Here is a 15,998-nt window from a genome sequence, read left to right as displayed (position 1 = left end):
CATTGGAATTGCACCTTAACATGGCGTTAAGCCTATGATGTATGCAACAACCCTTGTTTCTGCATATAATTAGCTTTGATGAAATAGGAAAATAACAGGCCGTTAATATTTTTGATAACGGTTCGTTATTAGAGTTAACGGATCTTTGTGGATCTGGGCCTAGCAGTTTATATTTTTATTGTAGATCCTTATTGTGACGTTTAATTTCAATGTTTTGCCAGAATACTGTATATGGAGTGGTGCCCATTATGCCCTAAACGTTGCCCCCCTTTATATTTGAATTCTCTGTACCCTGTTTTCTTTTTGATAGCATTCTATTCCTGTGTTTCCACTTTTGCTGTTGTTTGTCTGTTAGTATTTCCCTTCTCCCCCCCCCCCCTTTATTTTTTTCCTTTTCCCCCCTCCCCTGTTTAGTGTTCTGTATTTTGACTTTTTTCATAGGGAAGTAGTGTAGAAGTGGCTGTTTTTTTTTTTTTTGCATATTATTGCTTTCTCATTTTGCCATTTGTCCCATTTTGGGGGTTACTATCCTCTGCTCTCATTCTATGTACGTATATTCATTAAAGTGATATTTATATATATTTAAACTACCATTGTTGGTTTTTTTCCCACATGTGCTGGAGACCATCTAATTTTCTGTAATTGTATCACTGATATAGGATGCTGAGGGATCCTTATTGATCTCCGTGCACTGATTATTATTCATTGATATTTTCCCCCCGCTTCGTGTGCTGCTGTCTGATCCATTTTTTGTTTGTATACTGTAGCTGGCATTGTTCCAGACTACATTGCAGATACAACAGCCCAGCTGGATACATTTCATATATTCTATTTTTTTAATGTTAGAGACTCTTTTACGTGCAATAGATAATGATGCAAATGAACACGTTTGTTTTTTTCTGCTTTGTAAGGACCATGGATGCTTTTATTATAGATTTACTTAGGATTCCAAAATGTCCTACAATGGAAATAGATTCATCAGATCCTTCTCTTCTATACTGTATAACATGTCGTTAAAATAATGCTATATTAAAGACTTTGCACACCGCATATACAGTATTCTACTTAAATGCTTTTCTTTTGATACATTAGATGATTTCCAGATTTATGATAGTGTAGTTTTATACTTATCTACCACTGCCCATTGGTTTTAATTTCACATGGTCAATCACAGTTCAGCTTTTGCCTTGTCTCAGTGCCAACTATAATCTACAAGTGCAAACCAGACTATTCTGACTTTTATTATTTTTTATTTTGAGTGCGTTGACCGATTAAAGAGTCAATCCACGCGAGCGATTTGTTTTTTGCAAATATTTTTTTGTTAACATAGGATTGAGGCAGGGTGTCTCCAGAGCTTAATCCCATTGTTTTCTGCTCAGGGGAACCCCTGCTTCCCGAGATACCTCCATAAGGGGGGTCGGTAGCCTCTCTGCTTGGCTAGCAGGGATCACGTCGTGGCGGAGTTTCAAAACTCCTGCACCCGACGGGCCAATAGGAAGCCATGACATCATCAGGTTTGGCTTCCTGTTGGCCCACGTGATGCAGAAGCTTAAAGCTTTGCCGAGATACCAGCACCACCTTTGGAGGTAGCTCCGGAAGCAGCGGGTCCTCGGAGCTGAAATTAATGGTGTTCAGCTCATTGGACCCTGCTCCAAACCTATGAAAAAAACTGATTAAACGAAAAGAGCACGACTTGCTCTTTTAATGAGCTTGATGAATCTGTCGATTTTTTTAGCTTGTACAACAAACCTGATTAATTAATGGAGAGCAGCTGACACATTTCGTGGGTTAACAACCTATCTTTCATGCATGACCATACCCAAAATACTTTGTGTCTACAATGTTAGTGATCACAGATATGGGAAAGATTGCGTCAAGCATTTGAACCACCACTAAGTCATTTTAAACTTTCATCGGTTAGACATTCAACTCGAAGGCCCTTATTCTGCAAGGTGCTTTAAGCACAGGTGACATGCTATTGTAGGAAATGCCCTATTCACTCAATGGGGCTTTTCATGCGATAGCACATCATCTGCGCTTATCACACCTTTGGGAATAAGGGCCTACGTCTAATATTAATTTGTGAATATTAATTATTATATCTCACACCATCTACAAAAATTAGCAATTACAAGTTTAGGTGTAGCGTCCGCTATTCTTAATTTGCACGTTTTATCATTGATTTCACCAGCCCAAGTTTTACTGCGACAACTGAAATTGCAAAATACAAACACATTGTTAACAAACCAGTGAACAAATCATGCAATTTTTATTTAGGTGCTTTTGGCGTGATCGTGTTAAGAATAACGGATGCTACATCTGTAGGTATTTTCCATTTTTTGATGACAAATGTAGTTCAGTGGAATTGCAATTAATTTACGACAGATTTGTACATTTCGTTTTAACATCTATTACAGGTTAAAGTTGTTTTAAAATAGATTATTTACATAAAATGTGCTCTCACCGTTACATTAGAGGCAATTCAATTCTCAGTGGAAAGAAGGGTACAACTTTTTTGGAGAGATTGAGGTGTGAAAGGGGAGAGGTGCAAACATTGGAAGCCTATTTTGATGCTCGTGTCCTAAACTGCATGTCACCAGCTGTCCCTAAAACATAAATTACCTCTAAGGCTGACTAATGGTATTACTACGTCATGTTATATATCACAATATCACATAATACATGAGGTTAAAAAAAGACATATGTTTGTCAAGTTCAACCTATGTTAAATATAGACGACAGATACTTATTCTATATTTGTATTTAAAGTATTTTGATCCATAGGAAGGCAACCAAAAACGCCAATGAAATATTATCAATGATGTCTCATAGGGGAGGGGTATAAATTCCTTCCTGACTCCAATATTGTCAACCCCAGCAGATATTTTAAGTGTTGATGGTGCTATAAAATTTGCACTCACGTGTTTAACGTGAAATGAAAGCGTTGTGGTTATTAGAAGTCACCAACTTATGTCTCCAGACAGGTACTCCAGATCCATATAGAGAAGGGGGGGGGAAATCCATATAAAAAAGAGAGGAGAGCAAAATAGTATAGTACTGTTTTTAATATTAAAAACACAAAGTATTCCACTTACATAAGTGCCTTTGCTTGTAAACATTCAGACCACCCTGGGTCATATGGTCAGGCAAAAGTTTTGCAGCAACAGCATCCGCTCCACGGCCGTCACAGCAGGTACTGGGCTGGTTAAAGTTGTCTTCCACTCTGGATGTCATCAACAAGGGCTCATTAGTAATTCCAGATCCAATTCTGGAATATGGATTCCCCCGCCCCCCCTCTCTATATGGATCTGGAGTACCTGTCTGGAGACATAAGTTGGTGACTTCTAATAACCACAACGCTTTCATTTCACGTTAAACACGTGAGTGCAAATTTTATAGAACCTTCAACACTTAAAATATCTGCTGGGGTTGACAATATTGCACTATTTTGTGTTTTCACTTTCCTTTCATGTCCTGATGTGATTTGCGCACCTGTTTCTCCTTCGTTTGCTGATTGAATCCGGTTTGAATTCTACGTCGGGAGCTGCACTCATTAAGGACAGTATATCATTTGTGTCATTTGGTTTATTAGTGATATTATTTGCGCTTGATCTTTTTCTTCACTATGACTCCAATATTGGCAATCAGATTACTTCCTGGATCAACATCCTTCCCATGTTTACTTATTTGGTATATCCCTGTATACCTTTCCTTTCTAAAAAAAGTTCAACTTTTTTCGAAAATATCTATTGTATCTGCCACCACAGTCTCCATGGGTAATGAATTCCACATTGTAACTGCCCTTACTGTAAAGAACCCTTTCCTTTGTGCTGGTGAAATCGCTTTTCCTCTAATCTTAAGGAATGACCTTGTGTCGTATGTACTACCCATGGAATAAATAGTTATTTTGAAAGCTCTCTGTATTGACCTGAATATATTTGTATATACTGTAGTTATCATATCCCTTCTTAGACACATCTTTTCTAAAGTAAACAAAATCTAATCCTCATAAATCAGATTTTCCATCTCCTTTATTAACTTGACAGCTCTTCTCTGCAGTTTTTCTAGTTCCATAATGTCTTTCTTATGAAGTGGCGATAAAGATTCATGCACCATTTTCAAGGTGTGGTCTTACTAATGCTTTATACAATGGCATAATTATGCTTACTTCCCTTCCATCTATATACCCTGTTTAAGGCAAGATACGATCTTATTTTCATTTGCAACTACTGCCTGACACTGGGCACTATTACTAAGCCTGCTGTCTACAAGCACTTCTCAATCAAGGGTTGACCTTATTTTGCCCCATTTAATTTGTAAGTCACCTGTTTATTCTTGTTCCCAAATGCATAACCTTATATTTATCTGTTTTAACCTTCATTTGCCATTTACTCGCTCACATTTTCCACCTATCCAATCCTACTGGAGAGAAATTACATTCTGCTTTGATTTTAGTATATTACACAATTTAGTGTCATTAGCAAATATGGAGACTTTACTCTCGATGCCAACCTCAAGGTCATTAATAAGTTAAAAAGCAGGGGTCCCAGTACCGATCCCTGAGGTACTCTACTTACAACTTTAACCCAACCTGAAAAAAGTTAAATTTATGATGACTCTCTGTTGTCTATCCTTTAACCGGTTTTCAATCCATGTGGAGATATTTTTACTGAGACCAATTTCCTTTATTTTGTATTGTGTGGCAAAGTATCAAAAGCCTTTGCAAAATCTAAGTAGACCACATCACCTGCATTACCCTGGTCTAATTTCCTTCTTACCTCCTCAAAGAAACTAATAAGGTTAGTTTGGCACGACCTACCCTTCATGAATCCATACTGACTATTACTAATAATTTTGTTATCCAGGTATTCCTGAATATTATCCCGAACTAAACCATCAAGTAGCTTCCCCACTATTGATATCAAGCTTACCGGTCTGTAATTCCCCGGTTGCGATCTAGCTCCTGTTTTAAATATAGGCGCCACGTCTGCATTACGCCAATCTTGTGGTGCTGAACCTGTGGAAATGGAGTCCTTGAATATTAGTTGTTATGGTTTTGCTATTACTCAACTTGGCTCATTGCTATCAGTATACTAGACTCATATACAGATGCAGCAGGTGTTGTTGAACTCACTGGCACGCAGCTAATGCAGACACAATGGTGTATGCTCCCACTGGAATGTTGTGTGTGTCTCGCTGCAATAGGACAGCGAGAGCATTAACACCTATTACATCTGTACATGTCTCAAGGTGCTAGTGATCTGAAGACATGTTGCAGCATAAATATTTTAGCTGGTAAAATGTAATTACATTGTTCTACAGCCGGTTTGGCCCATGAAGTGCAACTTTTCATACAGAAACTCACTTGTAAGTTAAGGTATTGTAAATATAAATGATATTGTGACAAAGTACCTTCTTGCTATGTACCTTTTTGTCCAGGGACTAGCACTTTCACACAGCCTTCCAGGTAGAGGAGACAGTCTTCTGACACAGAGTGAAAAGCTTTGGCCTGTTTATTTTGCCATACAAATGCTACAGCAGATAACCGGAGACCTGGGTGGTTATGTATCAGGGCAAAGTTGAAGTAATTCTAAGGAACAGAACGCACAGTCGGGTATAAAATGCGATATCGCCGAGTTGCTTCTATTACGCGGAAAGAACCACGACTTCAATGGGACATTTCCTGCGACAAGGGCCGGATCTGCGCTATCACACTTTATAGAACAGCAGCTTCATTTGTAAAACAGACGCACCTACACCGTAAAAATAAGAAGTTAGTGCCTCTCGGTGCGCCAAAGACAAAAATGACACTATGCGGTGGAGATAGAGGCGGAGTTCGGATACTGTCTGTAGCGTGCAAAAGTAAATGATATGTGATAATAAATAAATGATTCAAAATTGCCCATCAAGTTTTTTTTGTAGCATAAAGGAACAAATGCAAACATTTCTTAGTGCCTGCATATATATGAACACAGTCACCCTGTTAACACTTCTTCGGTCAGCAACGTCGAAGAACTGTGCATTTGATTACTTGGAAGATAAACACATAATAACAAATACAAATTAATATAGCTTTCTAATTCATGTACTATATAAAGATGTATCAAGCCCAAATGTCTCCGGGGCCACTGTAGTCGCGGCACCGGAGGAGTAACGCTGCAGGGAGTCCCATTCAGAAGCCTGAACCCAGTTCAATCATGTCAGACACTGTCCCGGGCGCCGCAGACATTTGCGTTTTCGTTCGCCGCACCCGGAACAGCGAGTCTTCTTACATCTTTCAACGTATTTATGTGGCTATATTTTAACACAGCGCTCTCCAAACAATTACCAATAAAACGTGCGCCAAAGGTAAGAACATGAATAGTGACATACAGAACCAGCATATGCCGCCAATGATTTTAGGTGAATAATTTTTCTTTTTAACACAATGCACTCTTTCAATTTGTTTTGAAATATACGTTTTTATATACAGCCTCCTATATTGTATGTTGAATATCAAAGAAAAACTATCGCTTTAAATTGGATTTTTTTTATATATATGGTGCAGATTTTTGCCCCAGAGTTGCTCTACTTTGGCATTGATACATGTACCGTACTTGATACAATAGGGACCGATTATCAAAGTCTCCCAGATGCAATGCAAGATCTTTCCCATTTAAATAAATGGGGTTATGGGATATACAGTACTGTATATATCACTGCAAAAGCAGGGCCATTTTTGCACAAAACACTGCACCATGCTGTCTGTACCAAAGAAATAAAAAAAATATTTAAATGAATAGGATTTTTTTCTTTCTGGAGCAATGGTTCAGCCCCAGAATTGCCCCCAGTTCTCCCTTAATATGAAATAATATAATAATATGTCCTTTTGTTGTTTAATACATTTGGTGCAGTTTTGCCCTGGTTTTCCAGCCAGGATACTGTTAAATGACCACATACATTAGCCCCAATGGGATATAAAAACCCTCCAATCGTAACAAAGTCAAATGTAACATAGTTAACTGATAAAACTTTGACACAGTTAACTAAAATCCCAATTGAAATGTAAAACTAATTGTAATGTGTATTGCGTAAAGCTGTTTCATCTGCATATCTCTTCAGGCACAATCCTTGTAACGTGTTGTAATCTCGATTTCATTATTATTATTATTATGATGATGGTATATTGATTTCCATTATTAATGTGTTTCTGATTGAGATGGTTGCTTTTAATTAAAGTGCAGACTAATTGATGATGGTATGGCTGCAGAACAGTCCTAGCCAGAATTACGGAACGAATATTTAGGGGTCACGGCAAGTGTGGTGCAATTCTGGGGCAATATATCTGCATCAAAGAAAGATGTCCTATTGAAATAAATGGGATTTGTTTCTTTGATGTATACAGATGTAGCCAGTCACTTGATAAAGAACTGATTGGAGTTCAAAACGTTGTGTGTGCCACTAAGAGAATAAATTCTTTTTTTGCAAATCTGAAGTGCCCTGGATCCTCTACTTACTTACAGATGTAGCCAGACTCTCCAGAGCCGCGGTTGGAAAATCATACCGTGGCGTGTCTCCGGAAGTAGTGCCTGCCGCAACATTGCTGCGGGGGCATCCATGCTTCTGGATCAGAACCAACACAGCGTTAATCCTTCAGTGCCGGGGCAGCTAAAGTCACAATCTCGAAGCTTAACTCAGTGCTGGAGACCATCAGTCTGGCTACATCTGTATGGTCTCAGTATTTTGCCCTAGAATTTCTCCACTTTTGCTTTGATACATACATGGTTACCCTTTCAGGATTCACCTGTCTCATATGGCCAGTGGTAGAAGTGGAATGGTACTTGGTGGTAATTACCAATATCCTTTTATACAAACCTCCTAAGTATGTCCCTTTAATTTTAACATTGGCCCATGTTGACTTGTTTTTTTTAATCTTGGAGTCTTTTGAAAAGAGATTTGCTCTGGCAGATGTGCCCCCACACTGTGGCATAGTACTGGCACATTGTGTAATGCACTTTGGCCCCTGTGTTCATTGAATCCTATAATTTATTCCTCTGATTGAGGTTTCGTGAGTAAAAAGACAGAAGTACATTCTCAGCAAAATTAAGGAACAGAAACGAACATCCACATATCTATTTGCACTAACTTATCTGACCTATTCTACAGGGGAATGTATTCACTGCATCTACCAAACTTTTAGAGGCAGATCCACAAAGCTCTGTTAAACCAGGGAAAATAATGGGACGTTAACTAAATAGGTAACGGGCATTATTTTCCATTAGTTTAACAGGTAGGCACTAAGCTAATTATATGCAAAAAGAACGGCCGTTAGATATCTCATTAGAATAGGCTTAACCCATGTTACAGCAGAGACTGCGACTATTCTAACACAAACCAGTGGCAATCGCCAAAAAGACCCAGGTACACCAGGTACATTCTGAATACATGCCTTAAACATGCCTTAAACTAACCCCAGCATTTCTGCATTGATTAATGGCCCATCAGATTAACAGCAGGGGTCCCTGGCAGGGACCCCAGGGACCCCTGCTGTGTTAATCCTATAGGTCATTAGTCAATGCTGAAAGGCCTTAAACAAGCCCAGAACATACCCAGCATGTACCCAGAATGTAACCGGGCTAGTTTAAGGAAAGCTTTAGAATAGTCCTGGTCTCGTCTGTAACTTAGCACTGCTTTGCGTTGACTCACGTTGCGCCCCCTCTTACCTAAAGTTGGGTTAGCTCCCCTACAGACATTGAAATATAGGGCCGAGAGGAAGTGAGGGATGGGGAGAGAAACCTATTTTAGTAAAGTCCCGAGCACTATCTATAGCCTCAAAGCTCCCTCCAAATAAAACACCTGTGCTCAAAAAGGAGCACACCTTAGATCCCTGGGAGATATGCTAATAAAATATGCAAAGTATATTTAAATGAGTCACACCCACACATCCTAAAATATTTCCATAAGACCTAACCTAACAAACCTAAGGCTCCTTGTGATGAAGGGGGATCTAAAATCAGTGCCAACAGGATCATAACCCACAATCTTTGCTATTCAGGGAAGCAGCTCTAGCATGTAACTATCTTAGCTGCTGGATAGCTCCTCTGTCACTGCATACTTTAAAGCTCTACTGCTCACCTGTAGCTAATCCTACTCATGGGCATTCTTCCAGGTGTGAGCAGTAGAGCTCTAAAGTATGCTATGACAGGGGAGCTTTCAAGCAACTGAGATAGTTCAATGCTGAATCAATCAACATAACGCAGTTAAAGTTCAGGATGCCATACTGTAGCTCCTTTGTCTCCAAGCTATAAAGTCTATTCTGACAGTTTCAATGTCAACGATATTAGACAACAATTCTGAATTGACGTTTGCTTCTGTATGTAATTTGATAATTGTACATGTATGCTGTATTTCTGTACACTGTGATATACATGCTTTCAAATGTAAACATATATACAGTATAGTCATATAAAGAAAGCAGATACAGGATGAACATTACTGTTTTATGTGTGCAAATAAACACTTAAATAGTCAACATACTGTACAATCCACACAAATACAAATATTATTAGTTGCATGTGCATTATTGTTCAAATGTAAGTTAACTGGCATGTTGATTGCCACTCATTAAATCTTCCAAGATGTAGCTGTTTGGAGTTACATGTACAAAAATGTACGGTATGTACAATATAGAATAAAAATAAGTATGTTTCACAAAATTAAAATTTCTATCAACAACCAAACCAAAAATAGATTATTGGAAAAAGTTAGTTAAGAATCCACCAGCGGATCGCTGAATCCGCGGAGTTGATTCTACAAATCCGTTTGTGGGTTGCATCCGATGGCGAACTTGGATGAATCCACGTGGATTGAAACCGGCCAAATCCGTTTGCAGATTTTACACCGCAAAACGGATTTTGGGGGTAACATCAGCAAAAATACAAAAAACTGTTTTCGGCAGATTCCCCATCTCTAATGCAAGAGTGTTACATTTACCGACATTGTCACAAATGGGCAGGAAAATGAATGCAAATCAAGAATAAGTAGTAAATTACTCTCACATGCGACTCGCTAAACTCTTACCGCTTCTGGCAAAAAAATATATTGCCAATTTTTATTACCTACCCTTTGTGTTTCTCTCTTCCTTTCTATGTCTGTTTTTCTCCCCCAGATTGAACCCTTCCCTCCCTCACCTTTCCCAGATTGTCTCTCAGGCTGCAGCTTCACACGCACTGCTGTCCTCGTGGTGCTACCCCCTGACCTAGACTCCGCCCACATACAGAGGCTCTGCAGAGGCAGGGATTTCCCCCCTGTACTTCCGGCTGCATCTCACGGTCCCGCCCCCCTGACCCAGGCCACGCCCACCTACAGAGGCTCTGCAGAGGCAGGGATTTCCCCCCTGTACTTCCGGCTGCATCTCACGGTCCCGCCCCCCTGACCCAGGCCACGCCCACCTACAGAGGCTCTGCAGAGGCAGGGATTTCCCCCCTTTGCTTCCGGCTGCATCTCACGGTCCCGTCCCCCTGACCCAGGCCACGCCCACCTACAGAGGCTCTGCAGAGGAAGGGATTTCCCCTCTGTGTCTCCTGCTGCATCTCAGGGCCCCTGCTGCAGGGAATTAATGTGCAGGCAGGGAGCCAGGCCCCCTAAACACACCGGGACAGCAGGTCCTGGCTGTCCCCCCTGTCAGCAGCCCTGGTAGTAACCATTATATATAGACCAGATTAGCCTAATACTAGGGTAGGTTTGTATCTATCCAGTTAGTAGCCATTGATAGATTTACCCTTTAAGAATATGCCTAACATGATTTTGTGTCACAGTATCCAGTAGTGAAAGCGTTTAACAGACTGTGTGCAGTTACATTTATTTCCATGTTATTTGTTTAAATGAATACTACCCCATCATTTCTGTTGGTGTCCCCTAGTCATTGATTTGACGCCATGGTACTTTGCTCTTATTTTATTCAACTTCTGCCTGCAGTTAATGTGAGGAGTGATCATGTGGAAGACTAGAAAATGTTAGGGAGGAGTTACTTGATGCTAGATTAACATTGAAAAATTGATATTTGCATAATTTCCTTTCTTAGTTTGCATATCAGATAAAACACCTGGTGTGATGTAGTAACCAACTAGGAAACTGTCCAACTATAAAAGTCACATGACACATTTCTTTTTTTTCATCTGTGTCATAATAAACTTGTTAATTGAGTTTATTAAAACCAGACAAGACGCAGAATTTAGGAAATCCCATGATAATACAGCTCAACCCCGTTATAACGTGATCCGTTACAACGCGAATCCGCTTATAACGTGATGCAAGCGTGGCTCCCAATTTTCGTATGTATGAATAATTTACAACACGATTATTGGTATCTTAAATACTTTATTGTACAATGCATAGAATTGTACATTATTTCTAACGCGATCAGCTTATAACGCGATGCGATTCATTGGACCCAAGCACAGCATTATAAGGGGGTTGAGCCGTATATGCATCCTGTAACTTCTCACCCGCTGCTACGGTGCCTCTCCATAACCACCCACCCAATCATCCAGTTCTCTTGTAATGGCGTGACATGGGCCCTTATGATGTACCAGGTCCGACATGGGCACTTGCTTATTTTCTAAAGACAGATCGAGCTGACAGCTCCAACAGAATGGCCAGCCTAATCCAAAGCGAAAGGGAAGACCCCCTCCATGGGGCCTGAGCGTGTCAGGTGATCACTCCAGGGGCGGTCACATGGTGCAGAAGTTGTGAACACTGATGCTAAGAAATATATTCCTTACACTCCAGGTGATTTTTGGCCTCAGTCTCCCTAAGTGTTACAATGTGTTTCTTTTTTTCCATGCATATGCTCTACATTTGACACAACTGTACAACATACAGTATTAAAAAAAAAAAAGAAGATACATTAATTTGACGCCTGCACCAATCATGTTCCTCTCATAGATGACACTCGTTGTCCTTGTTTATTTTTGTAGAAACAAATGGCAATTTATAAAGTGTACTTAGTCATGTGCCAAGGTGAAAGGTAGCAAATTAATCTCATACATTTGCAAGTTACTGAGCTTATAAACATTTTTACCTTCCTTTTTAAAGAGATCGATGTGCCGCCTTAGAATCATTTGTGAAGCATTTCCACTAATATGTGGGAAATATACATCATAAAAAATACACAATTCTAAATGTGTGCAAGTATTGTCCATTTACATTGTGTCACTCCCTGGCACTGATAAATAACCGCGTTATACAAAAAGTCCCTCTGGTGGAAAACAGACCTCTGAATGGGTCTCTAGTGCTGCAGAATGCAAAGTGACGTTAAGCAAAATCTTTAGATACCGCTTCTACAAAGTTGGGCGCCGACATCAAAATGCCGATAGTACAAATGATCGTGAAGACTGAGAAGGCCATTAGACACAAGCGGTCCACCACGGAGGCAGCAAACTTCCACTCGTTGCAAATGGATTCGTCATCATCCTGGTCTCTGAACCGGTTAGCAATATAACGCAGCTCTTCCAAAATCTTGCCTAAGTCAGGATCGCCGTCGGAATGATGCACATTGTGGAGAAGAGTTTCATCGTCTGTCGGGGAGCAGGTCATTCTGCCGCAAATGACTCCGGAGTCAGTGGTAGGAGTGCAGTGGATCCCTTCCAACCCCCTGAAGCCAATGTACAGCATGTTCCCATTGCTGGACTGCTGCCCACTGACAGTGTTTACATCCACACTGGCCATGCTGCAGCGTCGCTGCTTATGCTGGCAAACTGGTCTGACTTTGTCTTCTCCGGGTCTCTTCATCCTCAGGAACCAGGCACACCAGTTTAACAGAATTATTCTTGTCTAGACGAAAAGACAAAACAATTCATTACTTGTGTGTGTCTCCTTTGTTTTTATAGCACTGTTTATGCAATGCTTTGCTGAATTAACATACAAACAGTGACACTTTCACTTGTGCTTTGGATTTCATTTTTGGCTTTGAAAGGAAATAGTGACTCACTGCGAGAGCGTATTTGCATGTCATGTCTTAAACCCAGGCTGTGCTGAAAAGCTGTGTAAGGCTGCGTTTATAGTGCGTGCGGCGTGAACAAAATACAGTGCCTCTATCAGGCCAGCCAGGCGAGGAAGAGCAACCCTGCGGCAGAATTTTGAAGCGACAAATAATTTAGTTTTTTTCGCGCGACGGACGCGTCACGTGAGAGGTTCAGCCACTGAGGGCGAACCAGTCTGATGACGTCACAGCCACGCCGGGGAAACGGCGCATGTGACTCCTTACACTCCGTCGCACGCGGGGGGTCCATGTTAAAAGGGATGAGAAGTAAAGAGTGACTCACTGTGCACATTTGCATGTTATTACCCAGAATCCCTGTTGCAGCGCACTGTTTGCTAAGCGATAATAGGGAAAGATAGGGTTGCAGACATGTCTGATATCCAACAAGTGGTATTTTAATTTACTGTTCGGTGGGGGGGGGGGTCACTTTTTTTTTATCCATCATACCATTTTTATGGCTGAATATCCCACATACCAGCTTCACATTGCATAGCCAGCAACCAACCTCGCATTGATGAGACCCAAAAGGTTGAAATAACTGTCTCTGAGTAGGTTTACTGGCTCTGCACTTTTTAAATCCAGACTGCACTGAAAAGCAGTGTAATACAGCAGGCATAAACTCCTAGGGGTCAGTGTTGTAATGGATGAGAAATAAAGAGTGACACACTGCTCATTCACATGTAATTACCCAGAATCCCTGGCTGCAGTGGGAGCACTGTTTGCTAAGCAAGGGGTGCACAAACGTTTTTGTCTGCAACCCACTGCCTGCTCTCCCCCCTGCTCGCGAGCCCCCCTTACCTTTTCTCTGGCGTTTTCTGACGTCATGGTACCACGCTGCATCATTTGACGCCATGTTGCCACGGCGACATGTCGCCAGATGCCGCCGGAGCCAAGGTAAGGGACTTACAGAGGCCTTGCGCCCTCCCCCGGTTTTAAATTTACCTGTGGTTAGGGAAGAACACGGGGTCTCTGTAAGTGCCACACCCCTCCCTCCCCCCAGAAAACTTTGCGCTCCCCCCAATTTGCGCACCCCTGTGCTGAGCGATGACAGGGCTGCCGACCTGTCAGAGACCTGCAAATGCACCGCAAGTGGAATTTTTATTTGCATGTCATTACCCAGAATTCCTGGTGGCAGTGGATGCATTGTATGATAAGAGATAATGGGGAAAGACAGGGTTTCCGACATCTCTGAAACATGCAAATGGTTTATTTTTATTTGATGTACATTTTGGCTCTGAAATGTTTCATTTTTGGGTTCTGGTTTTGGATTTTTTTCAAAATGATGGAACAACATTCAAAATAGGTAGGACAATGCTAAAAGAGTATAATAAAACACGAACCACTTCCAACAATTCTGAACTCAAAAACAATTAGGAAACTAAAATATAACTCCACAGCAACACTAAGTCCCCGCTGGTGCTGAGCGCACTCATGCTTAGAGAGCGCTCCAAGCATGAGTGCCGGATGTCCTGTTGTACGCGGGTGTGTGGTGGGGGGGGGGGCATTGCGGGGAGTTGAGCGCGCGGGTAAGTATAGATTTTTTGTTTACCTAAGCGCCGATCGCGGCTGAGTGTGAGCACGTGCACGAGCACCGTGCGCACCGCGTGAGCGGGGACTTACATATATCTATATATGTAAGCCTCCTCCGCAAGTTCCACCCGCTCAGCCCGATCAGCGCTACCGGGGACTTAGCCTTAGTCACCACAAAATTAGCACATGTAGTACTCGTGATTGTTCAATCATAGCTTAATGTTAAGATTATAAATAGGGCAAACACCATGTTTTCATCACTATTTGGCAATACATCACTGTGCCTGCAAAATGTCTCTGTAAAGCACTACGTAAAACTAGCAGCGCTATACAAGAACACGCTATTATTATTATTATTATTATTATTATAGGCCAAGCTACTACCTGCACCAGGAAATATGCCAGGTCTGTGGTGGCTAACCTCCCTAATTAGCAGCTTCTTGTGCAGGACACAACCGAGAGCAAAAATAGGAGCACTGAGCTAAAACACACTTTTATTTGCATTGAAACATCTCCCTCAAAGTGTAGTGATTAAAACTCTGGAGTATGTTTCCCTGTAAAGGAAAACATTTTCATACTAATAGTGGTCTTTGCTTTTTTTAACATTCTATGGCCCAGATTCACGAAAGGGGGCTAAATTTAAGCACATTTTTACTCCTACACTTTTGTGGATCTGAGCCTACTGTATGTCCTGTGTATATGGGGAACCTCTCTTCCCAGTCTTGTAGGTGGGATCCACATTAGTTTTATAAGGTACTGTATTTGTTACATTTCACAAAGTCACATTAAATAATGTGTATAATTGTAGCTATTGGGGGATGAAGAATGGATTTTGTCAATTGTTTCTTTCTATAAGAGTATTTCTAATAAACTTTACATACTAATATGGAATATTATATTTTACCTAACAATATGAATATATATATATATATATATATATATATATATATATATATATATATATATATATATATATTCAAAAACAAAGACTAGCTATGGATGGGCATTAAAACACAACATTTGAAGACTACAATTTTATCTTCACTGTACAAGTACAAAAAGCATTTATTAAGACTGCAAACTGAAGTACTCCCTTGAAGTATCATCCAGAGTCATATTATTGATGCTGATGTTATTATATAGAGATGGAGCTTTTTAATATTCAGATTTTAGAAGTCTCTTTTGCGCTGGCATCCTCAAGTTAAAACATCTTGACTGTGAATCCTAAATACATGGCAGGAAATGTGAGAGATTTACAAAAAAAAAACCTCCAGCTGGTTATTTACTATTGTCAACAAACAAAAACAATGTGATAACAGTAACACTAGTTTGCAAAATGTACAACAAGAATTGTGTCTAAGACTGACCCTATGCATTCCAAGTTGACATGATACTTGGTGACATCGGAGGGTTGCCCTGCGTTCTGTAGTTGGTGAGCTTGCTCATA

The 15,998-nt window shown here is 40.6% G+C and overlaps 1 protein-coding gene across 1 annotated transcript in view; it reads right to left on the bottom strand.

The window, feature by feature from the left end:
- Positions 1 to 11,908: 11,908 nt before the first annotated feature.
- CHRFAM7A (CHRNA7 (exons 5-10) and FAM7A (exons A-E) fusion) overlaps positions 11,909 to 15,998 on the bottom strand; it is an 89,658-nt gene continuing 85,568 nt past the window's right edge. Inside the window, exon 10 of the mRNA XM_075575819.1 lies at positions 11,909 to 12,813. Coding sequence (XP_075431934.1) covers positions 12,295 to 12,813 — 519 coding nt within the window. The 3' untranslated portion in view covers positions 11,909 to 12,294. The remainder of the gene's footprint in view (positions 12,814 to 15,998) is intronic.

Source organism: Ascaphus truei, chromosome 18, assembly GCF_040206685.1.
Source record: "Ascaphus truei isolate aAscTru1 chromosome 18, aAscTru1.hap1, whole genome shotgun sequence".
NCBI lineage: Eukaryota > Metazoa > Chordata > Amphibia > Anura > Ascaphidae > Ascaphus > Ascaphus truei.
This window is presented reverse-complemented; position numbering and strand designations above follow the sequence as displayed.